General features: G+C 41.1%; 1 protein-coding gene and 1 pseudogene across 1 annotated transcript in view; one reads left to right on the forward strand and one right to left on the reverse strand.

Annotated features, from left to right (window-relative positions):
- Window positions 1–27,785, forward strand: part of LOC115517083 (nesprin-2-like) — a 108,151-nt gene that overhangs the window by 36,310 nt on the left and 44,056 nt on the right. Inside the window, exon 2 of the mRNA XM_032593531.1 lies at window positions 19,155–19,284. Within this exon, the coding sequence (XP_032449422.1) occupies window positions 19,206–19,284 (79 nt within the window). The 5' untranslated portion in view covers window positions 19,155–19,205. The remainder of the gene's footprint in view (window positions 1–19,154; window positions 19,285–27,785) is intronic.
- LOC115516544 lies at window positions 17,775–18,030 on the reverse strand (annotated as a pseudogene).

Raw genomic sequence — 27,785 nt, forward strand, 5'->3', positions numbered from 1 at the left:
GAGAGACAGAGCATGAACGGGGGAGGGGCAGAGAGAGAGGGAGACACAGAATCGGAAACAGGCTCCAGGCTCTGAGCCATCAGCCCAGAGCCTGACGCGGGGCTCGAACTCACGGACCGCGAGATCGTGACCTGGCTGAAGTCGGACGCTTAACCGACTGCGCCACCCAGGCGCCCCGGGAGTCCGTATTCTTAAGGACTGATTATATTGCTAACCACTTAGCATAGTGCCCGAAACATGCAAACTGGACATTAATACTTTTTGGGTAATTTCCTGAGTAATGATAAATGAACAGAAGCTAAATGAAAACGGTAGTTTTTGTTGTTGTTTAGTTTTTAGTTTTTTATTTTTTATTTTTTTGTCTTCTTGAGAAGTTTAGGAGACTAACCCTTGCTGTTCTTTTCCGGTTCAAGTTCTTATATACCATCAAGATACAATGTAGGCGTTACATTATAATGACATTTAGGGAGACTAATAACAGGGAGATGCTGATGCCTAATATTTAGTAGAATAAAACAAATTTGTGGTGTAATTGCAACTTTGTAAAAACAGAGTAAAAAAACCTATGCTGGAGATAAAAATACTCTAAACATCTATGGATCGATTTTATTCATTTTTTTTCTGTATTATTAAAAAATCACTTAACACATAGTACTTACATAATACAAAAAAAAATCCTCTTAAAAGTGAATAAAATGGGGGTGACTTGGTGGCTCTGTCGGTTAAGTGGCCGACTCTTGATTTCAGCTCAGGTCCTGATCTCGTAGTTTGTGGGTTCGAGCCCTGTGTCGGGCTCTGCACTGACAGCACGGATCCTGCTTAGGACTTTTTCTCCCTCTCTCTCTGCTCCTTCCCTACTCACGCTTTCTTTTTCTCTCAAAATAAATAAAAAAACATTAAAAAGTGAATAAAATGTATATTCCATTCTGTAGAAAATAAATTTAAACTACAGTTTGACTTTTTTTATGCTTATGGCAAACAAAATTTAGATTTAAAGGGTTTTTTCCACCCTCTAAAAATACCTGTGTCTGTTTCATAACTCTTAGTTCTGTTGTGGTGGTGGACTGGAAGAATAAACTTAGTTTTGCACTCATTAGTGATTTATAATGTGAATAGATTCACTTGTCCTGGCCAGCCGTCTCATCCACCTGTCTATACTTGCTGGGTCCTACCTGCTTTAGCAGGGAAGTCTTAGGGGTGGGATGCTAGAAATTGGTCCCTTTCTGTTTATGCCTGTTATGACAAGCCTTGCTTTTTTGGATTCCTCCGGGTAGTTAGTTCCTGCTGGTGTTTATACTCCTCAAACACGCCCTTCCTGTCTCTGGAAAGTCTTTCGCACTCACTTCTCTTTGCAGCCCCAGTGCCTGATACAGTGCCTGGCAGACAGAAAGCATGCAACCACTATTTGTTAAATGAATGAATGAAGACGATCTCATCTGGAAGTCTCAACTTCCCGTGACTTTGGTGCATGTTTTCATGATATTTATCTTAAAGCCTGAGTGTAAGAAGAAAATTGGATCAGAAAGCTTCTCAATGAATTAAAAAAAAAACAAACAAACAAACCTTAGCAACCATGGGCATGTGATGGGGAATGCTAGTGGGGCTTGGCCATTATAAGACAAATTGGGCCATTGTCTGGTTTTGTTGATTTCCTCTGTAAGTGAACACAGTTAAAGAGAAAGAACAGGTCCCTGACCAAGCAGCAGCTGGTGCATCTGTTGATTAAAGCCGTGTGTAATTCGGGTCGGTTGTAGTAGCACACAGGCCAAAAGGAAAAATCCGATCACTCTGCCTTTGCCCATTTGTAATAGTAAATTAATTTCTGAGTGTGAAAGCCGCTTTGCAGCTGCCACTAAAATTGATAAATATTTTTCTGAAGAAATAGTACATTTCAGAAACCAACTTCTCATTTCCACAGCCAACATATTTTTGGCTGTTGTGTTTGCTGGCAAACATTTCAAATTGAGAAATATTTCTTTTAAGTATCTTGGAAAGACTAGTGTTTGGAATTTTAAAGACAACAAATCCTTCATCACGGGGGAAATGCTACCCAACAGAAACATGTGTAAAAATGCAGGTACAGTTATGTTGCTTGAAACATTTGACAAAAATGCCTTTATAATCACAGTCAGACCCTGCACAGATTTTCCCAAAAGGTTCAGTCATTTCTGTTCTGAGAATTTTACCAGCATACATGCAGCCTTTGGACCACATTCGGTAGGACTGGTTCAACTTTATAAGCTTAACAGAATTTCTCCAGTCCCTCAGCCCCCATTTCCCCCCAGAATAGTTGGGGACTAAAGTTCCCCTGAAACCTTGAAAATCCAAGGAACAAATCATTACAAGTAGAAATAGGCATTTTACCTTAAAATACATCCAAGAAGACATTTGAGGGTGAGTTAGTTTCCTCTGGCCAAGAATTCTGGCCTTTTGGTGAGAAAAAAAAAATCTTGTCAAAAATGAAAGGAAGGAGAACAAATTCAAGTGGAGATTACTGAAGGAAGAAGTTGGAACTTAAAAAATTCTGTGACTTGGGAAGACCTGAATTTCAAAATTATTTTTAATTTTGAGTGTGTATAAAAAAAATTCTTATAAAGTATATTTTCTGAGTTTTTGTTTGCTTACTTATTGCTTACTTAATTCGTTCATTACCTTATTCATGAAGGATTTAAGATGAACATAATGAATATATATATCGAATATATATATATATATATATATATATATATATATATATATAATAAGGTAACACATGTCAATTAAAAGTAAAAACAGGAGCGCCTGGGTGGCTCAGTTGGTTGGTTATGCTTTCAACTTCAGCTCAGGTCATGATCTTGTGCTCATGAGTTCTAGCCCCACGTTGGGCTCCGTGCTGACAGCTCGGAGCCTGGAGCCTGCTTGGGATTCTGTGTCTCAGTCTGTCTCTGCCCCTCCCCTGTTCCCACACTGTCTCTTTCTCTCAAATATAAATAAACATTAAAATTTTTTTTAAAAAGTAAAAATGAAAAATAAGACAAAGGCCAGGGAAAAACAGACATAAAGAGGGCCTACATAATTACTACAGTTTGACCTCAAAGTGAGTTCTGTGTTTCTGGACAGCCCAAATGAAATGAAAAAAGGAACATGAGAGAGAAAACAGCAACAAAAATAATAGAAAACAGCACCAGGAAGAATCCGACTTGTTCCTCCAAGGAAGTGGAGTATTTTTTAGCACTAAATCCTTTTTTTTTTTAAACTGTTTTAAGTTTATTTATTTTGAGAAAGAGAGAAATAGAGAGGGAGTGAGAGAATCCCAAGCAGGCTCTGCATGGTTAGCATAGACCTGATGCGATGCTTGATTTCATGAACTGTGAGGTCATGACCTGAACCCAAATCAAGAGTCTGAGGCTTTATCAACAGAGCCACTCAGGCCCCCCACTCCTAATGCTAAATTCTTTAAAAAAAAAAAAAAAAAAAAGGAAGGAAAAAGGAAATTTTAACGGGGGGAGCAGTCTGAAAGTTAAGTTTCCCAAGCTGCCTCATTCCAGTTTGTTCGTTCATTTGTTGACTCTTTTATTTTTATTTTTTATTTTTTATTTTTTAAAAAAGTTATTTTTCTTTTTTCTTTGAGAGAGAGAGAGAGAGAGAGAGAGAGAGAGAGAGAGACAGAGGGGGATAGGAGAGAGAGAGAGGGAGAGAGAGAGAGATTGAGAGAGAATCCCAAGCAAGTTCTGCACGGTCAGCACAGAGCCCAACATGGGGCCCAATCTCATGAACCCGAGAGATCATGACCTGAGCCGAAATCAAGAGCTGGACGCTTAACCAACTGAGCCACCCAGGTGCCCCTTGCTCGTTCCGTTAACCTTTCCTCAAACATTTCTCATGTGCCCGCTATATGCCATTCACAGGGCTAGAGGAGAGATAAACAGTAAACAAGACAGAGTCTCTTCTCCGGGCTCACCATCTAGAATCTGCAGAGGATACAGGGCTACAAGGGATGGGTAGGCTCACCAGTGGATCTTCAGAGGGAAGGGTTTCTCCAGTTAGTTGGCATGTCAGGTTGATGTTTAGGAACCTACGGCCTCTCAATCGATGCCAGGATGCTTGCAGCATACTCCAGCATGAGATGCCAGGAGGGGGCTGATAAGAACTAAATAAGGGAGTCCAGAAGGACTGAGGATATTCCTGGAGTGGGGACAGAGAGAAGTGATCTGTTAGTTACACAGCGACTTCTTTGGGGAAGAAGGCCAATTCCCCTAGAGCCAGTCTATTCAGTGGCAAAGGAACCTAAATACTTGGTTTTTTTCACTGTCTGGAAAGTTTAAGCAATTCTTATAAGCTATGATGACTTTAACAGCTTTTTGAGGGGCGCCTGGGTGGCTCAGTTGGTTAAGCGTCCGACTTCAGCTTAGGTCATGATCTTACAGTCCGGGAGCTTGAGCCCCGCGTTGGGCTCTGTGCTGAAAGCTCAGAGCTTGGAGCCTGCTTCCGATTCTGTGTCTCCCTCTCTCTCTGCCCCTCCCCTGCTCATGCTCTGTCTCTCTCTGTCTCAAAAATAAATAAAAAACATTAAAAAAAAAAAAACCCCAAAAACAGCTTTTTGAGTGTGTGATGTTTCAGGTGGCCTCTTTTCACGTTAGCGTGCTGGCAATTTATGGGATATTCAGTTTGCGTTTGCCTTGCTGTAGTGGGAGGGAGCTGGGGCAGAGATAAAAACACCCTGCAGGGCCTGGGCTGAGAGAGAGGATGGAGGGGCAGGGAATGGGGACACGGGGAAGAGGCAGAGTAAGAATACATTCATGAAGAGTATAATCATTAAAATATGTATATTCTTGGGTCGCCTAGGTGGCTTAGTTGGTTGAGCGTTGACTTGATTGAGTCCCATGTCAGAGTGTCTCTCTCTCTCTCTCTCTCTCTCTCTCTCTCTTTCTCTCTCTCTCTCTCTCTCTCTCTCTCCCCCACCTCTCTCTTTCCCCATCTGCCCTGCCCTACTCTCACTCTCTCCCTAAAATAAAATAAAAAGACCAAAGAATAAAAATATTCTTGAGTGCCAAGAATTCACAGGAAAAGATTTTTCTTGTGAATAATGATAAGCCGATTTATTATGCCCCTCAGTACCTTGTTTTTCTCTTTTTCACTGTTCCACACCCAACAGGAAGCATTGTTAATTCATTGCTTTTCGCCAAGACTCTCCATTGATTTGGGGTCTTGGGGTACTGAGGCTACAGCTGATGTGAACTTCCCAGAGTTTAGAACTGGAATATGGATGTCTTCAAGTGACTTGGCATTGAGAAATGTTTAGAAAATCTCACTTACCGAAAACACATACAGCTTCATTTTCCACAGTAAGTTTTTCTTTTTCACCAATGAAGAACAGTTTCCATTTGTATCTCATTTTGTAATTTTCAACATGTTTTATCTTGTCCTTTTAGAAAGTCTGAGTCGATTTAACTCACTTATTTTTACTTTCTCCCGTTCCAGACAAAGTTGGAAGCAATTTGTAGGAAAACATAGAACTCAATTGGATGATAATAATAATAATAATAATAATAATAACAATAATAATAATAAAACTAGAAGAGGGCCTTGCAGTGAAGGAAAAACAAGAGTAGTTGAGTAAAGCAACTTGTTTCCATAAAGTCATTTTGTAGTTGCTAGAGCTGGGCTATCCCAGCCAAAAAAAAGAGAGGGAAACTTTGTTTATAAAAACAACGTGGTCATTAGATTAAAAGAAAAAACGCTCAGGGTCACAGTTTTTCTTGGTCCTGAGACCTGAGAGAATGTTCCACAGTGAGTTCTCAGAAAAGGAACACCGTGTCTTATGCACCGTACTCCTGAACTTCTGTGTAAGAAGTGCAATGGTAGGTTTCTCTGGACTGTTCTGTATGATATCCGGCTGGGTAAGGTTTACGGGATTATACCAGAATGGGTTTTAATAAAAGTGGTTCTCTGAGGGGCTCTAACAGTGCATTGCATGTTCCCAGTTCCTTGAGGCTGGATGGGATCCAAAGACAACATCCAGGAATGGGTGGACTGAGGCCTCGCAGGCGGTCCACCGTGACTGTTGTTTCTTGTAATCCAGTGTTTTTCAACAGGCAGTGGAGAACTCGGGTTAGGTTCTTTGGCAAGAACCTGAAAGACTATGAGGTCGCTCAGACAGACTCACTGCCCTCATTTCACAGATGGAGAAACGGGACCTGGGAGAAACAGATGATTATCCGAGGCTGTGTGGTCAGTGGCAGAGCCGGGGCTAACGCCAGATTCTTCTGATTCTGAATCCAGGGCTCTTTCAAGTATTTGGTCTCTGTTTTCTAGCTTAAAAATTTTTTTTTAATGTTTTTATTTATTTTTGAGACAGAGAGAGACAGAGCATGAACGGGGAAGGGTCAGAGAGAGAGGGAGACACAGAATCTGAAACAGGCTCCAGGATGTGAGCTGTCAGCACAGAGCCCGACGCAGGGCTCGAACTCACGGACCGTGAGAACATGACCTGAGTCGAAGTCGGCCGCTTAACCGACTGAGCCACCCAGGTGCCCCTCGATTAGAATTTTAAAATGTTGGGGCGCCTGGGTGGCGCAGTCGGTTAAGCGTCCGACTTCAGCCAGGTCACGATCTCGCGGTCTGTGAGTTCGAGCCCCGCGTCAGGCTCTGGGCTGATGGCTCAGAGCCTGGAGCCTGTTTCCGATTCTGTGTCTCCTTCTCTCTCTGCCCCTCCCCCGTTCATGCTCTGTCTCTCTCTGTCCCAAAAATAAATAAACGTTGAAAAAAAAATAATTTTAAAATGTTAAGAATGAATATTGGAGCTCCTGGGTGGCTCAGTTGGTTAGGCGTCCAACTTCAGCTCAGGTCATGATCTCGTGGTCCGTGAGTTTGAGCCCCGCGTCGGGCTCTGTGCTGACAGCTCAGAGCCTGGAGCCTGTTTCAGATTCTGTGTCTCCCTCTCTCTGCCCCTCCCCTGCTCATGCTCTGTCTCTGTCTCAAAAATAAATAAACGTTAAAAAAAAATTTAAAGAATGAATATTAAGAAAATTTTTTTTAGTGTTTATTTATTTTTGAGAGAGAGAGATTGAGTCGGAGTACGAGCGGGGAAGGGGCAGAGAGAGAGGGAGACACAGAATCCGAAGCAGGCTCCAGGCTCTGAGCTGTCAGCACAGAGCCTGACACAGGGCTCTAACCCATGAACCATGAGATCATGACCTGAGCCGAAGTCGGACACCTAACTGAGCCACCCAAGCGCCCCAAGGACGAATATTTTAAACATCATAATGTAATCCCTACTTAGATGTTAAACTTTGGGGCAAAAGAAGACGCTAACTGTGGAGCTGAAGTCCCACCCTCCATTCCTTTGCACTCACTCTGCAGTTGGTGAGTGTCATTCCCAACCATGTTTCTGTTCTTTTACCATATATGTATGTGTGTGTTTAAAATTTACGTAAAGTACGTAAATGACTTCATAGTGTATCAGTCCTTTTGCACTTGCTTCCCGCCCAACCCTCATTATAGTTTTAATATATAGCCATGCTGATACTGGTCAGTCATTCATTTTAGCTGTGGCATAATCTTCCTTGCATGAATCAACCACATTTTATCGATTCTACTGATGGGGTTCGATTATTTGCACTTTTTTCTGTTACAAATGGTTCTGCCATGAACATTCTTGAATATGTCTCCTTGTGTCTTTGTGCAATTTTTTGTTTTAGATTTAATTAAAGAAACTTTTAACACTTATGTATTTTTGAGAGACAGAGAGAGACGTAGTGAGAGTGGTGGAGGGGCAGAGAGGGAGGGAGAGAGAATCCAAAGCAGGCTCCGTGCTGTCAGCAGACAGTCTGACACAGGGCTGGAACTCACGAACCGTGAGATCATGATTTGAGCCAAAGTCAGACACTCAACCAACTGAGCCACCCAGGCACACCTAGATTTTATTTTTAAGTAATCTCTACATCCAAAGTGGGGCTCGAACTCACAACCCCAAGATCAAGAGTCACGGGCTCAACTGACTGAGCCAGCTCAGTGCCTCTCTGTGCAATTTCAGAGCATTTTCTAGTTGGCAGAAATTGAAGTCACCAACATTTGCTGCTCCTACTTGAGTATCAGTCAGATGCTGAGTCCTCCTGGGTTCTCCCAGGAGGGAGAACCTTGGACCCAAAATGCTGTTTGGGCCAATGCTATTCTGGCCTCCATGTTCCTTTACTGCCCTCTAGCTTCTTGTGTGTCTCTAGTCAGTTTGTTCAGGTTCTTGACTGTGGACTGTTCCAAGCACCATTCATTTCTCAAGGACCCTACCCCACCCTTGCTCTCCCTGCTCCCAAGTGATGACCTCACTTCTTATTTTCCCTAGAAAATGAGGTCATCTGATCAGAGCTTCCTAAATCTCTCTCTCCCAAACTTCTCAACATTTCCACCCAGAAGGACAGTAAACATGACTTTGCAAACCACAAATTCTTTATGAAATGAATGAAGGTATAATTTTTTTAAGCTTCTCAGCCCTAGCATTGGAATTTTGTCTTAATGTAGTCCAATTTATTTTTTTATTTGTTGACTGTGCTTTTGGAATCATATCGCAGAGGTTATTTCCAAATCCAATGTCATGAAGCTTTTGCTTTTTGTTTTCTTCTAAGAGTTTTATAGTTTTAGCTTTATGTTTAGGTTTCCTCAGAACTTTTAATGCATTCCTCTCTGTCTTCTGTTGTCCAGTATGGCTATACAAAAGTCTGATGCCGTTCTGATTCTTTTTTCTTGGTGTGCGATCTTTTTTTTTTTTGTCTCTCTGGGAGATTGTTTATTCCAGCTATTCTGAAATTTTCCGATAAAATGTTTTACTGAGAGTCTTTTTAAAAAAAAAAACTATTTTGGGAGGGGCACTTATTATGCTCTTATATTATGGAAATACTTGTCCTTCAGTTCTGGAAAATCTTCTTGTGTTACTTCTTTGATTATTTCCTTCTCTGTGTTCTCCCTTGGATGTTAAGATCCACTGGATTGGTTTTTTTTTTTTTTTTTTTTTTTTTTTTTTTTGGCAGGGGTGATTGGTCTTTTAAGCTTTACATTTCTTTTCCATTTTTCTCTTTTTTGTTTATGGGGGATGTCCTTATTTTATGTTCTAACGTTTTTATTGATCTTTAAAATTTTTTTTTATGTTTATTTTTGAGAAAGAGAGAGAGAGAGAAAGAGTGGGGGGAGGAGCAGAGGGAAAGGGAGACACAGAATCCGAAGCAGGCTCCAGATTCTGAGCCGTCAGCACAGAGCCCTATGCAGGGCTCGAACTCATGAACCGTGAGATCATGACCTGAGCGGAAGTCGGATGCTTAACCGACTGAGACACCCAGGTGCCCCTTTATTGATCTTTTAAAATAGGACATAAACATAGAGCATGTTTTTTTCCCCATAATACCCTGTTCCTCTCTTACTATCTTGGCCAGCTCCCTCTTCTTGGTTCTGACTTGATGTTCTTTGTTTAGTTTCCCATAGGGCATGAAGCATTTACTTTGGGGAGGGTGGGGGGAAGGAATATGCCTACATTACCTGAACTCAAAATAGAGCAGGAATCTGCCCTTTGGAACTGAAGTCATGATGTCTGATGTACATCTCAAATTTCAAAACTGAACTCCTACTTTCCAAACCTCTTCCACCTGCACCTGTCTCTGCCTCATCCTTCCTGATGCCTAAGCCAAAAATTTTGGTCATTTTTTCTTCTTCTCTTTCTCTCACATGTGGTATCAAATCGGTCAGAAGATCCTGTTGGTGCCATCTTCAAAACATATTCGGAATTTGACCACTGATTGCCACTCCTACTCCTGCAGCCCTGGTCCCAGCTAGCATCATCTGGATTACTTTAATAACGTTTTCCTCCAAACATTTTATTATGAAAATCCTCAAGTATAAAACAAAGTTGATGGGGTGCCTGGGTGGCTCATTTCACTGCGAAGTCTATAGTTTTTATGATCCCAAGAGGGAAGATTGCTTTGGTCACTTACAGATTCTAGCCGAATTGTGAATTCATACTGAGCTTCTGTGCACTGGCATCACTAAGGGTGAAATTGACTTTCGTCTTTGGAGGAGATAAAATAAACTGCACTGCTGTTCCAAAGGGCTATGGTTAAAAGATTTAAACATTTGTACCTGCCAAGGTAGTTTTCTTGTATTTTGCTCTTCATTTCAGCATGTGTGTGGGTGTGGATGTGTATGAACAAGAGTAAGTCTGATCTCATAAGGGCTCTCTAAAGTTAATTCTAATAGAATATGACTTTGGGTATTTTTTTTAAAGGAGATAGGCGTTTCTTGAATACACTGCGAGAGAACAGTGGGCAGAACAGCAAAGGAGATACTGTCTGCCAGGAGGCAGTGGTGGGGATCTGTAGTTAAGGGGGAGCAAGCGAGGGGGTATGGGAATGTATGAAATTTTCATTTTTTGGTACCTGTTTGTAAGTAGCCCGCTGGTCAGCTAGGGCTTATGGATATTTTGAGGTGGGTCACCTAATGGGTCTGTTTGCATTCAGCCTGGTGGTCACTGTGGGACCGTTTTACCTTTTTCAGGTTTCTGTTGCTTAAGCCTGTTGCCTAATGGCAGCTTCTACATTCCCCTCTGTCAGATTGACAATGACAAATCTTTGGCATTTGTGTGGAGGTCTCATCTTCAGTAGATGCTTCATGCTGAACAAGGGGAGTGTCTTGGAATCCTTGTTGAGCCATCATTCATACAAGGATTTGTTGGATTCTAAAAGAGACAAATTTAACAAAGATTAAAAAGAGGGGGCCAATAATTAGGAGTATGATTATTGAGGCCAGGGGTCCTAAGGAGGGAAGAAGCCAGGATAGCCATGACCGGGTTTCTTCCCAAGAAAGCTATCCTTGTGTCTCACGGTGCCAGAGGAAAGAAGCCACTCAGATACGTAGGTACATATTTTGCCTATAGATCAAGATGGCGACTGGACGGGATGCCTGAGTGGCTCAGTGAGTTGAGTGTCTGACTCTTGATATCAGCTCAGGTCTTGATCTCAGGGTCAGGAGTTCAAGCCCTGCACTGGGCTCTGCACTGGGCATGAAACCTACATAAATAAATAAGTATGTAAGTAAATAAAAATAAAAAATAATGAGGTCATAGGTAGAGATGATGACAAAAGGAATGAAGATACACACACACACACACACACACACACACACACACACATATGGAAGAGAAGACATTGGGTTAAAGACATATCCAGGATTTTTGGGAGATTGGTGACCTGGTGGTAGCAAAGGCGGGAAACTTTTGTTGGGGGAATTATGATCTTTAGAAAATTTGAGTGTAGGGTAGGAGAGCAGAATTTTAAGGTTAAAATGTACTGATGGAAATTCAAAATAACTACTTCCTAAGTGCAGGCTTTCTAGATCTGTGATAATTGAACATATCAGCTTTCATAACTTTGGAAGTTTTTGTCCTTAAGTTTTTTTACTCTTCATTTTTGTATTGTGATGAGTCCCTCACTTGTGGTCTGTCTCTCAAAAACAAAACCAAACCAAAGGGAGAATCTTGATAAATTCATTTCACAGATTATAATAAAGACCATTTATATACTGTAGTGCATCTACCACAGTAAGCACTCAATAAATGTTAGTTGTTACTGTAGTTTTTAAGTTGCATGTGCTTTTTTATTGAATTCCAACAACCACCTTGTAAGATACATACAATCATTCCCATTCTGTAGCAGTCAGTGGATGCCACAGTTCAGAGCATTTGAGACTTGGTCAAGGCCAACACGGGCTCTTTTAGGGAAGTGGCTATGTTCACTCAGAATGCTGTTATCGTGGTTGGAGTGGGTGTTTCAGCGGCCCAGTTGGTATTGGCTGGTGAGTGACCCTGCTTTGTTGTGAGCAGCATTCTATCCAGAGAACTGCTACATATTTGTTTTCCAAAAGTATAGTGACTGGTTAAAATTGATTTCTGGCATTTTGAGGTGGTCATTAGGAAAATGAAGTGCCTGGAAAGAGATTAGTAGAGTGGAACTTAAAAGTTACCTGGTCTGATTTTTCCAGAGAAGACATCCAGATGGCCAGCAGACACATAGAAAGATGCTCAACATCCCTCATCATCAGGGAAATGCAAATCAAAACCACAGTGAGACATCACCTCACACCTGTCAAAATGGCTCGAATCAAAAAGACAAGAAATCACAAGTGTTGGCGAAGGTGTGGAGAAAAAGGAACACTTGTGTACTGTTGGTGGGAATGCAAACTGGTGCAGCCACTGTGGAAAACTGTATGGAGCTTCCTCAAAACATTAGAAATAGAAGCACCGTATGACTCAGTAATTCCACTACTGGGTATTTACCTAAAGAAAACAAAAATACTAATTCCAAAAGATACATGCACCCCTATGTGTATTACAGCATTATTTACAATAGCCAAGATACGGAAGCAACCCAAGTGTCCGTCAGTAGGTGAATGGATAAAGAAGATGTGTAATGTACACACAATGGAAAGTTATACAGTGATAAAAAAGATGAAATCTTGCCATTTGAGACAAAATGGATGGACCCTGAGGGTATGATGCCAGGTAAAATAGGTCAGACAGAGAAGGACAAATACCTTATGATTTCACTTACTTGTAGAATCTAAACAAACAAAAAGCAGAAACAGACCTTTAGATGCAGAGAACAAACTGATGGTTGTTTGAGGGGAGGGCTGTGGGAGGCTGCACAAAATGGGTAAAGGGCCATGAGAGATACAGGCTTCCAGTTAAGTCACAGGGATAAAAGGTACAGCATAGGGAGTGTAGTCAACAGTGTTGTAATAGCGTTGCGTGGTGACAGTAGCCACGCTGGTGGTGAGCACAGCATAATGTGTGCACTTGTGGGACCACTGTGTTGTACAACTGAGACAAGTGTAACGTTGTGTGTCAACTGTACTTCAGTTAAAAAAGAAATCACCTGGTCTGAATTTGTACCATAGCTTCTGGTTAAGCGGTGATGACAGGAGAGGTGATAGCGGAGTTAGGAAAAGTTAGCAGGAAAAAGTTGAAGAAACTTACTGCATTTGTGTCACCACCTTTCTGCTGGGAGCTTGTAAGCAGATCACTGCTAATAACGGCCCATGGCTAGGAATAGCGCTGCAACTCATCTGACAAAGCGACCTCCTTCAGAACTGCTAGGTGGATCGTAAATAATGTGGTGTAGACGAAGACTAGGAAAAAACGATGGGAACAAGTGGTGACATTTAAATCACTCTGTTGAAGAGTTACCTGAGTATACTTCCTACGTCCTTCCATGGTAGACTTTCTGATCAGCCTCTGACGATGAGATAGATGTCCCTTTCCTCGTACGACACAGTAATTTTTCCAGTGCTGTCAGACTGGCAGGACTCATTAGCAAACTATCTAATAATGAGGAAATAAGAGACCTGTTGCGGTACCAAAAAGGTTTTCAGGAATCTTTTCTAGAAATTTCTAGAATAACTGTTTTCTAGAAGACAAAGCCAGAAAAGTTTTCTAAAATTTTATTTGTGTCAAGAGAGTATTTTTCTCATTTTGAAGATACAGATATACATGTTCCATAGCAAATCGATTGGAGACTTGACCTTGAACTAAATAATACCTTATTCCCCATTTTGTTGTCATATCATTAAAATAAAAGCAAAAATGTTTCCCTTATTGCAGCAGAAAGATGCATTCACCATTTGAAATTTTAAAAATGCAGATTAGGGGCGTCTGGGTGGCTCAGTCGGTTAAGTGTCCAACTTCAGCTCAGGTCATGATCTCACGGTCCGTGAGTTCGAGCCCCACGTCGGGCTCTGTGCTGACAGCTCAGAGCCTGGAGCCTGCTTCAGATTCTGTGTCTCCCTCTCTCTCTGACCCTCCCCTATTCATGCTCTGTCTCTCTCTGTCTCAAAAATAAATAAACATTAAAAAAAATTTTTTTTAAATGCAGAGTAAGCAAAAGGAAGGAAATAAAAATCACCCATAATTCCGTCATGAGAGATAATCTCCATTCAAATTTTATTTTTGAATTGAAAAACATCCTAAGTATAATAATCCAAAGTAAATGCCAAGATTTCTTTAAAAAAGGGAAATTCTCTAGTGTTTGAGGTTTTAGAGACACCAGAAGAATATTAAGATATATTGCCTAGGGGCGCCTGTGTGGCTCAGTCGGTTGAGTGGCTGACTTCAGCTCAGGTCATGATCTCACAGTTTGTGAGTTCAAGCCCCAAATCAGGCTCTGTGCTGACAGCTTGGAGCCTGGGGCCTGCTTCAGATTCTGTGTCTCCCTCTGTCTCTGCCGCTCCCCCGCTCGTGCTCTCTCTTTCTCAAAAATAAAATAAAAACATTAAAAAAAGTTTTCAAAAAATATATCTTGCCTAAGCAAGCCACAGTCGTTTCAAAATAGCTATGCCATTTATAGAAGTGTGCCTATTAGTTTATCTGAATTTTAAAAACATAATTCCACACCATTCCACTTGATTTTAGAATCTTTACTGCCAGTGCATTAATTTTTTACCCAGTCTTTGGTTGTGTGCCTGAAGCTGGTCTGTTATTTTCATTCTAATCCCTGGCTTTGTCACATAATTGTGTGTAACTTTTCTTTGAAAAGGAAAGGAGCCCCTGGAAAGCCACAAGGAGCCCTTGGGAAGGGCTCTTCTGTGCTGATTCTAGCTGCACAGAGAAGATGGAACACAATGAGATGGGAGTTGGGCCAGAGACCCTGCGAGCCCTGTGAGCCCACGGCCACACCCTTCTTACTCTCTCTTAATAGTTGTATTAAGACGATATTTGGGTTAATAATCTACCGCTTTCAACTGAGTCAGTCTTTAAAGTTTGGTTTTACCTTTTTTTTTTTAATGTTTATTTATTTTTGAGAGAGAGAAAGCGTTTGCGTGCACAAGTTGGGGAGAGGCAGAGAGAGGGAGACACAATCCAAAGCAGGCTCCAGGCTCTGAGCTGTCGGCACAGAGCCCGATGCGGGGCTTGAACCCACGAACTGTGAGATCGTGACCTGAGCCAAACTTGGAGGCTTAACCGACTGAGCCACCCAGGCACCCCTGGTTTTACTTTTGGTGGACATATTTTAGAAACTCGAAGACATTTTTCAGTAAATAAAAAAAAAGTATTATCCTGTTAAGTTTACCCTATTAAAAACAGAAACCTCTCAGGCAAATCCAGTTAACCCTTGAACAATATGGGGGTCAGGGGCGCTGATCCCCGCCGCCCCCCCCCCCCGCAGTTGAAAATACATGTATATCTTTTGACTTTCCCCAAACGTAACTACTAATCCCCTACTGTTGACTGGCAGCCTTACTGATAACATAACCAGTTGATTAACACATATTCTATATGCTATGTTAATATATACTATATTCTTGCAATAAAGTCAGCTAGAGAAAAAGGAAATGTTAAGAAAAATATAAAGAAGAGAAAATGTATTTCCAGTGCTGCACTGTAAACAATCTCTGTGTAAGTGGGCCTGCGCAATTCAAACCTGTGTCAACTGTAGTTGTTTTAAGGTCTAGCCTTTTTTTTTTTTTTTTTAATGAATACAGTTTTTTTTCTTCAACTTTAATATGCGATATAGTGAATCTCACATACCAGTTTAGCACAGGAACACTTGATTCTCTGGTTATCAATTTGTTCTTTGTTCTGTTTTTAGTTTAAATTCTTTCCCCTTCATTTAATACTTTATGGTTGATTGATAGTGAATGACAATGAGTGATTCTCAGGTACATTCTTATTAACTTCAAGGTCTTGTTCAAATAATGTTAATGGGACCATTTGGAGTGAAATGCTGTTTTGTGATAAGTGCACTCCTGACGGCCCCATCTGTCTCTAGCTTTGAGTGTGGGATGGGTCTCTTCCTTTGCTTGTATGGTGCCTTCTACATACATTCCTTCGAGGATCTTACTCAATATTATGTTCATTTGTCATCCCCAGGAGATTGAATTCCTTGAGAGCAGGAACTAGCACATATAAACAGTTGCTGAGTAAATGCATGAAAGAAAGAATAAACAAAATATGGCAGTTTCAGCTAGCTTGATAAGACATCAAAATGTTTTGGTAAAGAGCATAGACTCTGAAGCCAGAACCCCTTGGATTCAAATCTTCGTTCCATCATTTATTAGCTATGTGTCCATAGACAGCTGTATGTGACATTTTTTTTTAAACGTTTATTTATTTTTGAGACAGAGAGTGACAGAGCATGAATGGGGGAGGGTCAGAGAGAGGGAGACACAGAATCTGAAACAGGCTCCAGGCTCTGAGCGGTCAGCACAGAGCCCGACGCGGGTCTCGAACTCACGGACCGCGAGATCATGACCTGAGCCGAAGTCGGACGCCCAGCCGACTGAGCCAGGCGCCCCTTGTTTTGGTTTTTCAAATATGGGGGTAATTAGACTACCCAACCCTTACAGGTGTTACAGATTAAATGAGGCTGTATGTGCAAAGTGCTTAGAACAGTGCCTGTATATGTTAAGTGCTATGTAAGTATTTGCTACTATTGTTATTAACCCCCCCTTAAGAAAATAGTCCTGGCGGGGAATAGTGGATGCCCTTAGGAAATTCATTCTAGAATTCAGTTTTTCTCCTGTCATCATGAAGAAAGAAGTGCTTTGTCTTCACTTGGGGTTCAGGAGCCCTCGGGTATGGGAAGGGGTAGTGGCGGTCTCGTTACGTCAAAAGCGGAGAACATTGGTACCTTCGTCAGTTGTCAGGCTGCACGGGCTCACTTGAGCTGGCAAACAGCTTTTCATTTTGGTTAGGAGCATATCGGCGAAGTATTGTAGCACCGTTAACTCAAGCGGTCTCTGATTCATCTTAATGCCGAGGATAAAACAAATTAGCTGTTAATTGACAAGGATAGTTTATTCGGTGGGTAAAATCTTTAACAACAGTGATCCGTGGGAGAGATAATAAGGGAATTTTGGATGATAAACAGGAGTGGGGAAGATGCAATTGAAAGTTGTTGGGTTTTTGGGTTTTTTTTTTTTTGGCAATTTCTAAGATTTTATTAAAATGGGTTTTTTTAAGTTTATTTTGAGAGAGAAAAAGAGAGAGAGAGCGCCCGCGCGTAAGTGCAGAAGGGAGAAAGTGCAAAGAGAGAGAATCCCAAGCAGCCTCTGCACTGTCAGTGCAGAACCCACACCTGGCCCCATCTCATGAACCATGAGATCATGACCTGAGCTGAAATCAAGAGTCAGACCCTTAACCAACTGAGCCACACAGGCGCCCCATTAACATGAGTTTTTAAATATTTTTTAACGTTTATTTATTTTTGAGAGATAGACAAAGAGAGAGACAGAATGTGAGCAGGGGAGGGGCAGAGAGAGAGGAAGTCACAGGGTCTGAAGCAGGCTCCAGGCTCGAGCTGTCAGCACAGAGCCCGACGTAGAGGGTCGAACTCATAAACCATGAGATCATAACCCGAGCTGAAGTAGGATGTCTAACTGACTGAGCCACCCAGGCGCCCTTAACATAAGTTTTTATTTTTTTATTTTTTATTTTTTTTAATTTTTTTTTTCAGCGTTTATTTATTTTTGGGACAGAGAGAGACAGAGCATGAACGGGGGAGGGGCAGAGAGAGAGGGAGACACAGAATCGGAAACAGGCTCCAGGCTCTGAGCCATCAGCCCAGAGCCCGACGCGGGGCTCGAACTCACGGACCGCGAGATCGTGACCTGGCTGAAGTCGGACGCTTAACCGACTGCGCCACCCAGGCGCCCCTTTAACATAAGTTTTTAAAAACAAGCATCCACACCAATGTGGGAGTGAGGATGGGAGAAGAGCAGAGGGCAGGGCAGGGCAGAGCAAGACAGGGGGAAGGAATTGTGCTCTATTGATACTAAAGCTCCAGGTTCATCCTACCGTGGATTTCTTATTCCCCAGAGACACGTGGTCCTTAAAAATTGTGTACCACTTCTTCAGGATGATCTTGTTACAATGGGTGCCATTTTGGGCTGTGATCAGCTTCTTAAGGTCCCTGATGGATGTTATCAGTGTAGCGGGGACCTTCTTCCCCAGCTGGTCATTACAAACAACCTCGACCATCCTGTCTGGAGCTGGAAACTCCTGGAACCCGCCGATGCCACAGCCTCCTTGCCCTGGAGCCGAAAGATTTTTGAAGACTGTCTGTTGCATTGACTGATTTTTCAAAATCGAATGACTTTTATTCTTTGTGTAAAGTGATCTGTTGGATATGATTGATTTTATCTAGCTGTTGGCCTCAGGTATATTTATTTTTGGTTGTCTCCTTCCCAATATTTTATTATAAAGAATTTCTAATATACACGAATGGAAAAGGATTTTACAGTGAACATCTTTGATATGCTGAACACATAGATTCTACCACTAATGTTTTGCTCTACTTGCTTGATCAGGGATCTGTGTATTTACCCATTTTTCTATCCATTCCCTAATACATTTTATGTTTTTATATATTTGGTTAGGTTTACTTGATAAGAAAGTCATCTGTATGGGAAAAGTCAAGTTTTTCAGCCCCTAAGATGCTAATAGTGCCATATACATACCCGAAGCAATAAAGAATTGCACAGTTAGAATTCCTCTTACTGGCAGGATTCTTTAAGGATCAGAGTGGGGATAGAGAAAGAGATGTGTGGAAAAGTAAGTACTTGGGAAAATAATTCAATATAATAGGTAGCTTCATCAAAATGTTCTTTTTCATATAGTTTATTTTTTAGTTTCACTTTGCAAGCTCAAGCTCAGTTGTTATTGTTTCCAGTAAATGGCAACATTTACGGAGCAGAAGAGGAACTAAAACTTCATAGACTTTAATAACTTTATGAAAAACTTTATAAACTTTATAAAAAGTTATAAAGACAATTCTTGCAGGTTCAAGTTCACAATAAAGTACACACAAGCACCTAAGATGTCCGTTTGTGTCAACTTTCCGTCCCCTAAACAAGTTCCGGAAGCTAATTGGGTAGCTTTTCTTTTCCCCACTGGTATAGAATCCACCCTGCTAGCTCTTTGGGAGTCCTGCCAGCAACTCGAATAGGTCACAGGGCAAAATCTTGATTATGATTCAAAAAAGAAGGCGTAGTCTTCTTTTCCTCATGAACTAAGGAAACACTCACCAGAAAACTGCTTCTTGTGGGAGGGCAGCTTTCGTTTGCTGTTGCTTTCGGGGGGTCATGTCTATTAGAGATGCAGAGTTGCAGAGTCACTAATGAGCATTTATCCCTTTTACTTTTAGTTCACTTCTTTAACTGAGATGGACATGATATAATCTCCAGTGAGTCAAAGGATGGCGTCTAGTCCTGTGCTTCCCACCGAGGATGAACAGGTTTCCTTGGGCATCGATGGTCGCCATATTACACTGCAAGGTAATTACGGTTGGGTGGGGTAACACCCATGGCAACTGTGGAAACCTTACCCTCATCTGGTCTCAAATCCTACCGCTTTCTGCCTCTCTTCAGTATTTTTCCAATTGTAGAACCTTGCAGTATGTGTACATGTCTTTACTGCTACCTCAGCAGTCTAAGAGAGTAAGAAATACCTGGAAGGAATTGGGTATCTTGGTTTCTCATTCTTGAGTATATGCATTTCATTTGTAGTGAAAATAGTTAACCATGGTTTGCTTGGAATTGTTTGCACTCATTTTGCATCTTTTTTGCATAGCCTCTTTTAAATGTACATCCTTATTTTGTCCAAATAGAAAAGAATAGTAGTAGTATTATAAGTGAATGACCTTTCAATCATATGAATCGTGTGTGCATTTATGCAGACCCAGTACTGACTGTGTTTTTTTTAGTGCTTCTTGTGGAGTCTGGCAATATTTGTTTTGCACTTTGAAAATTCATTAGACTTTTCACCCTTGTTGATAAAACAAATCTTGGAGCTGAGTAAAGTTAGCTAGTGTAGAAGAAATAAAGCTATGGCAAGCCTTTGAAAATATTTATGAGACTATGTTATTTTAAAGTAATCTTTAAGATTATGTAGGGCATTATACAAAATTCTTCGAATGTTACTTAGAAGCCATAGATTTTGAGTCATTTTATTTTGTGCTTTATTATTTTTTTTTAAATGTTTAATGTTTATTCATTTTTGAGAGAGAGACAGAGTGAGCGGACGAAGGGCAGAGAGAGAGGGGGACACAGAATCTGAAGCAGGCTCCAAGCTCTGAGCTGTCAGCACAGAGCCCGATGCGTAGCTTGAACTCACAGACTGCGAAATCATGACCTGAGCTGAAGTCGGACGCTTAACTGACTGAGCCACCGGGCCCCCTGTACTTTATTTTTTATTGAGGTATAATTGACCTACAACATCTTATTAGTTTCAGGTGTACAACATAATGATTTGGTATTTGTGTGTACTGTGAAATCATCACCACAGTAAGTTTGGTTAATATCATCATATATAATTACAGATTTTTTTTCTTATCATGAGAACTGTTTAGATTTGCTCTCTTAGCAATTTTCTTTCCTTTTCTATTTTAATGTTATTATTTTTGAGAGAGAGAGAGAGCGAGCACGAACAGGGGAGGGGCAGAGAGAGAGAGGGAGACACAGAATCTGAAGCAGGCTCCAGGCTCTGAGCTGTCAGCACAGAGCCCAATGTGCGGCTTGAATCCATGAACCGCAAGATCATGACCTGAGCCGAAGTCAGATGCCCAACTGACTGAGCCACCCAGGCACCCCTCTCTTAGCGATTTTCAAATATACTATACGGTATTATTAACTATAGCTGCTATGTTGTACATTACTTCTATTTGAGTCATTCGTGACTCCCCAAATGACTTTCTGATATTTTATTTTTAATTAGAAAAACATGATTTGAATGATTAGCTTCTTGATTTGGGGGTCAGATGCCTATTGCACTAGACTGTGCCTATATGTATCAGGCTTTTATTTTTATTTATTTTTATTTATTTTTTTTAACATTTATTTATTTTTGAGACAGAGAGAGACAGAGCATGAACAGGGGAGGGGCAGAGAGAGAGGGAGACACAGAATCTGAAACAGGCTCCAGGCTCTGAGCGGTCAGCACAGAGCCCGACGCGAGGCTCGAACTCGCATACCGCGAGATTGTGACCTGAGCCGAAGTCGGACGCTTAACCGACTGAGCCACCCAGGCACCCCTGTATCAGCCTTTTAAAAATAACTGTAATGTAATTTGTGTAGGCTAAGAAACATAATATGTTGAGGTAGTACTTGAGGTAAGAATTGTAAAGGTTTTCAGTAAGTATATTTTTTATAGTGTCATACAATATCCATAAGTAGCTGGAATAAGTGTGGGGGGGGGCTGGGTAGAATAGATGATGGGGATTAAAGATCGTACTTGTGATGAGCACTGGGTGATGTACAGAACTATTGAACCACTATATGACACTGTATGTTAACTACGCTGGAATTTTAAGTTAAATTAAAAAAATTTCATTCAACTGGAAAAAAAAAAAAGCCCTGATGTTTTCTTGTTTTTCTCTGAAGTTTTGGTGGCACGTGAGTAGGAGCTCTTGTAGCCTGAAACATATCAGGAAGAGAGTGCATCACTAAATAGTAACATAAATCTAATTTCTGTTTCTAGCTCTGGCACTTGCTAGTTCTTTGAACTTGGACAAGAGGCTTTATCTTTTTTGAATCTCAGTTTCCTCACACTTAAGATATGGATGGTGATGCCTGTGTTGCTTCTGTGTTTTGAAGGTGAACAATGATACATAACGCATTCAAAGGGCTTAGCTCAGTACCTGACACAGGGTATGAATTTAATAAAGGCATTGTAACTTCTTTTCATTTTTTATTTATTTTTTATTTTTAAAGTTTATTTATTTATTTTGAGGGGCGCCTGGGTGGCTCAGTCGGTTAAGTGTCCGACTTCGGCTCAGGTCATGATCCCACGGTCCATGAGTTCGAGCCTCGCGTTGGACTCTGTGCTGACAGCTCAGAGCCTGGAGCCTGTTTCAGATTCTGTGTCTCCCTCTCTCTCTCTGACCCACCCCTGTTCATGCTCTGTCTCTCTCCATCTCAAAAATCAATAAACGTTAAAAAAAAAATTAAAAATAAAGTTTATTTATTTTGAGAGAGAGAGAGAGAGAGAGAGAGAGAGGCAGAGAAAGGGAGAGAGAATCCCAAGCAGGCTCCTACTGTCAGTGCAGCGCCATACATGGGACTCGAACTCACGAACTGTGAGATCATGCCCTGAGCTGAGATCGAGAGTTGGATGCTTGACCGACTGAGCCCCCCAGGTGCCCCTGTAACTTCTTTTTATATATTTACAGTCAAAATCTTTGTCTCCAAAGACTTCTTGTCTATGAGCACACAGCTAGAGTAGAAACTGCTTAGTGTATAGAAAAAAATTATAAACCAGAGTCTGGTTTTTACTGGTTTTTGTTTTTGTTTTGACATTTTTCTATTCAGTGGCTTCCCATCACATGTGGGATAGTCTAGACCTCTTGGTGTGGCTCACAGGCTCTTCCGGTCTGGTGCTCCTTCCTCTCTGCCCTCGTCTCCCATTTCACCCCCATAAGCACCCTGTGCTCCGGCTGTATGGCTGCCTGAGGGTCCGTACTCCCCCTGCCTGTGTGCTTTCGTGCAGGCTGTCCTGCTGTAACCCCCCTCTCCTCTTCCTGCTGGAAGCAATCCAGCTCACCTATCCCTCGTGGATCCCTCATCCATCCCCAAATCAGCTGGACTCAGCCTCCTCCTTAGCCGTGCTCTCTCTTTGGCTGAGATTCACACTTCCTCCTCTGTTCTCCCGCAGAACTTATTTTAGCACTGATAGTATTACAATGATTATATCTCATAATGTTTTCTTCCCCACTGCAGTGCGTTCTAAGACTTCTATATCATAGGCTGTAGCATGCACAGCACTCTTGTGCACATTCAGTCCTCACAACCACGTTGTGAGGTAGATGTTTTTATCTTCAAGGTACGGAGAGGATCGCTGTGGCTCAGGAAGATCGAATTACTTTCCCAGAGTCACACAGTGAGAGGCAGAGCTGGACCTTGACCTGGAGGATTGTTTTCTTTCTACTGCACCACACACCCCCTCGCATGTTGACACGTGTAGACATCTTTGAAGGAAGGAATTTCCCTAACGTTCTCTTTGGAAAATCTACTTAAATCTTAACCTTATTCTAGTTAATCCATAGTGAACTTACACATCCAGAATACGGATGGGCATCTTCAAGTAACATTAATGATCTCAGGTTCTCAAATAGCTCAAAATAATTAGCAAGTTACTAAGAATTGAGTGGTTTCTCATAGCACGTTTTGAATTATACTAGGCTAATAAAGTCTGCTTTACAATAAGAGATAAATATGGGCTGTTTGGCAATGGCAATGTAATATACGTGCACTGCCAGTGTGAATGATTTTTCTTTATGATCCATTTAGGCGAACGTAGTACTAGATGCATTGCTCTGTAGGGGGAGAGGAGGAAAGCCAATACTGTAATGTAATCAGATTTATACTGGGCAAGGGGTGCTCACATTAGCGAGGTACACTCAGGGATATCAACCGAGAGGTTCCCGTGACTGTAGAATGAAAGCTTAACTGTGACATGAATACATTTCTCACGGTTAAGTTCTACATTATTATTAGTAGGTTTATAGTTCTTCTGGCTGAAGTTCCTTGAGTTGAAAGAAAGAAACAAAGAAAGAAAGAGGGAGAAAGGAAGGAAGGAAGGGAGAAAAGAAGGGAAGAAGGAACTTTTATGTATTTCTTTTTTTTTTATTCTTTTTTTTGGGTAATTTTTGCAATTCTGTTTTTTTAATTTACATCTAAATTAGTTAGCATATACTGCAACAATGATTTCAGGAGTAGGTTCCTTAATGCCCCTTACCCATTTAGCCCATCCCCCCTCCCACAACCCTTCCAGTAACCCTCTGTTTGTTCTCCATATTTAAGAGTCTCTTCTGTTTTGTCCCCCTCCCTGTTTTTATATTATTTTTGCTTCCCTTCCCTTGTGTTCATCTGTTCTGTGTCTTAAAGTCCTCATATGAGTGAAGTCATATGATATTTGTCTTTCTCTGACTAATTTCGCTTAGCATGCTACCCTCTAGTTCCATCCACATAGTTGCAAATGGCAAGATTTCATTCTTTTTGATTGCTGAGTAATACTCCATTGTATATATATTCCACATCTTCTTTATCCATTCATCCATCAATGGACATTTGGGCTCTTTCCATACTTTGGCTATTGTTGATAGTGCTGCTATAAACATTGGGGCTTTTATATATTTCTAAAGATAACTTTGGTTTCAAAGCAGAATTATTAGCTATTTAGACAAAAATCAACAGATGATTTTATGTACCTTAGTTAACTATGAGTGAATGGCAAGCTGTTGACAACAGTCTTAAAAGTATTTGGCTTTGTACATTATGTTATCAGACTTGTATTTCACAAAACTCATGTGTGCGTAATGATCCTTGGAGTAATATGAGAAAAGAGATTTTATGTAATATGAGAAGCTCAGGGCCACTGCTCATAAGGAAGTTTTTTTCTTCTGATTTCAGAACATTTTTTAGAGACAGAGACCTACTTAACTTACAATGGCTGCTTTACTTTAGCCAAATGTATCTCAGATGAGACAATTATACCCTGACTTAGAGTAATCGGCTTGAGAAAAAATTAAGTAAGATGTCTGTGTTGAAATGTAGTAACTCATTGTAGATAGGCTATGAAAACAGTTTTCCCATGTGTGCAGGGCCTGCAATGAATCAGGCCCAGGAAATGAGGCAGTGCTTTGCTGAAACTCATAGAGCAGGACAACAAACAAGCAACTTCATCTTTCTTTTTGTTCATCTTTCGTGTGATGTTTGAGTAAATGTCCTCATGAAGGCCCTTTTTGTAGGGAGATATTTATGTTCTCTTAGTCTAATGAGGAGCATCATGTTGAAATGGATTGTTGGGAAGGGAAAGAAATGCTGTTTGTGAATGTGAATTTGAGCAGATTAATGTAAAATGGAATTGATTTTAGGCTAGTGCATTTTGTACTATGTTGGACGGTCCACATTTTAAATAAAATGATATGTGAAAGTTCAGGCTACGAAAATAATAAATAAACAGCTATCTTTAAAAATTATTTGCTTTACCAAGATGTCTGTTACAGAATTTCTTTAAATCTTTCCACTGGTTTTCTTATCTGGCAAAATAACAGGTGCTTCCTTTCTTTTTATCCTAAGAAAATACTAAATATATATTTTGTATGAAATACCACCTGTGCCAAGCTCTTCAGGTGGGAAAGGTGTGTTTGGGGAATAAATCTTTGGAGTACTGGATAGATATGATTATGGAAGCAATAAGGGGTAAGTTGGATGAGTATCACAGAATTTTCAAGTTGGAAGGGACTTTCTTTGTTCTTCATTTAATTTAAGACCAAAGTAGGAATTTCTTTAGTAGTATTTCTGAGATTGAGATCCCTAAGGGGGCTGAATTCAAACCCAAGAAGTTTGGGGATTTTGCCTTTAGGCTGTGAGTGGCTATTGAGTCTTGAGGGTGAGAGTACATGGCTGGAGGTCAAAGTGTACTTTAGGAGATCAGTCTGGCTTGGGGTGTAGGAAGACTTGAAAGGGGCCAGAAAGTGGAGCTGGGGAAACCAGTTAGAAAGGTTTGCAAATAGCTGGGTGTTGGGTAACGTTTGCCTGGATTAGAATTAAACAGTGAATATGAAAGTATGGGACGGGTGTGAACACCATCGAGGTGAAACGCTCAGCACGGTTCTGAAACTACTGAATCTGGATAATAATAGTGCGGCTCCAAGGTCCAGAAGCTGAGCTGATTGGGGTAATAGTGGTAGCAGCTATAATGTCCACGTTATTAACTCTCTTTTTATTTAGTGTGTTTTCATTAAGTATTTAATAGCAACAGATAATAAGGCCGTATATCGATGTACTTACAGTTAATTGTAGATATAATATGCTGTTCACAAAGAAACTCTTCTCTTGAGAACTTCATGTCATGGAAAGTACAACACAGGTAGAGGGCCCATTTAAAAGTCAAATTAGTCATGAGTGAATTGCCAGCCTACGATGACTCACCTCGTGATATTTTAAGCAGCAGCTATGGTAATCTTGAACTATTTTGGATATTTTCTTTATATATTTGAAGAAGAACCTTCTTTATTTATTTATTTATTTTTGAGACAGAGAGAGACAGAGCATGAACAGGGGAGGGGCAGAGAGAGAGGGAGACACAGAATCCGAAGCAGGCTCCAGGCTCTGAGCTGTCAGCACAGAGCCCGACGCGGGGCTCGAACTCACGAACTGTGAGATCATGACCTGAGCCGAAGTCGGCCGCTTAACCGACTGAGCCACCCAGGTGCCCCAATATATTTCAGATTTCAGTTATTTCTTTATAACACGTGAATATAATTTGTGGACCATAAGAGGGCGTGATACATTTCTGTAACAAGAGCAAATTACTTTGCTTTTGAAAACAAGGTAGGCCAATGCGTTAGGAAAATGGCATTTGAATACAGAATGTTATCATTAATTAGACAAAGAACTAGGAAGGAGTGTGTGTTCTATTACCTTTGCCACCACACGAGGAGTTAACTTTCACGCAGTCCTGCCAAAATGCTGGTGAATGGTTAACCATCTGTGCGAAGCCGTGTAAAACCATGTTCAGCCCAGTTACTGTGTCATTTCAAACAATGCTCGCACGTTTTGTTTAGTGTTATCTTCCAGATGATGTCTTTTAAAAGATTAAAAAACCCTCTATGCCTTCTGGATAGACATTACTTGGTGGAGGGCTTGATAGGGAAACACGGGTCCCTGTAGTTAGGCTGTTACAACATCGAACTTTATTATTTACTGAGTATCCATCCAACGGAGGCTTTCATTTTATGGGATCTTTTTAGACATTATTCATGTTCAGTGGGTTAGATGACAAGCGTAGTGATGTGATGTAATGTTTACTTTTATTCGTCTGTTCAGTAAACACTGAGTGCTGACCACGTGTAGCAGGCTTGTTGTTACGGGGACAAAGGTTGAATAGATTGAGCGCCTTGAAGAAGCATGTGGTGCACTGTGCTTCTCCTTGCTGGTATCACGTGAAAGAAAGCGACCTGGGATGCAGATTTCATCCTTCGCATGGAATGAGTTGAAGTCCTTAACTACACAGGGGCCTGCTCCTGATTTGGGTGTCCAACTGAAAATCCAACCACAATATGACTGAATATGCTGTCTCGAGTATCTCTTCCCATTTCAGTTGTAGGGAGGTGAAGAATGAGAGTGTGTTCTCTAGAATATTATTTGCAAAGTGAGTTATCTGTTCCGTTTGACTGTAAAAATCAAACATTTTGGTAGGAACTTCCCTGGAGTCAGGTGTCTCCTTGCTGAACCTCTTGTAATTTTTTTTATTTAATGTTTGTTTGTTTGTTTATTTTTGAGAGACAGCATGAGCATGAGGGGGAGAGGCAGAGAGAGAATCCCAAGCAAGCTCTGTGCTGACAGCACAGCCCCAACTTGGGGCTCGATCCCATGTGCCGGAGATCATGACCTGAGCCGAAACCAAGAGTCGGATGCTCAACCCACTGAGCCACCCAACCGCCTTTCTTGTGATTTTTTTTTTTTTTTTTAATCCTTGAGTTCCCTCTCATCCTTGGGCATTGCCTGCTTTAATGAGCCTTCTGAGTTCCTCCAAGTGTGTGTTAGGTGCTCTGCGTAGGGTGCTCTTGGCATCTTTATGGCCAAACGATGTTTCTGACATATTTTAGGCGCTCAGTAAACAACCGTTTGAGTTGGTAATGAACGAATGAATGAGTGGTCATTTCCAATATAAAAAAAACACATGAAGTACCCTGAATTAGAAGAATTGCTCAGTGTTCAGGGAAATCAGCCAGAGAGGATGGAAATAATGGCTCTCTCTAGAGGGAGGCGTGTAT

Source organism: Lynx canadensis, chromosome B3, assembly GCF_007474595.2.
Source record: "Lynx canadensis isolate LIC74 chromosome B3, mLynCan4.pri.v2, whole genome shotgun sequence".
Lineage (NCBI taxonomy): Eukaryota > Metazoa > Chordata > Mammalia > Carnivora > Felidae > Lynx > Lynx canadensis.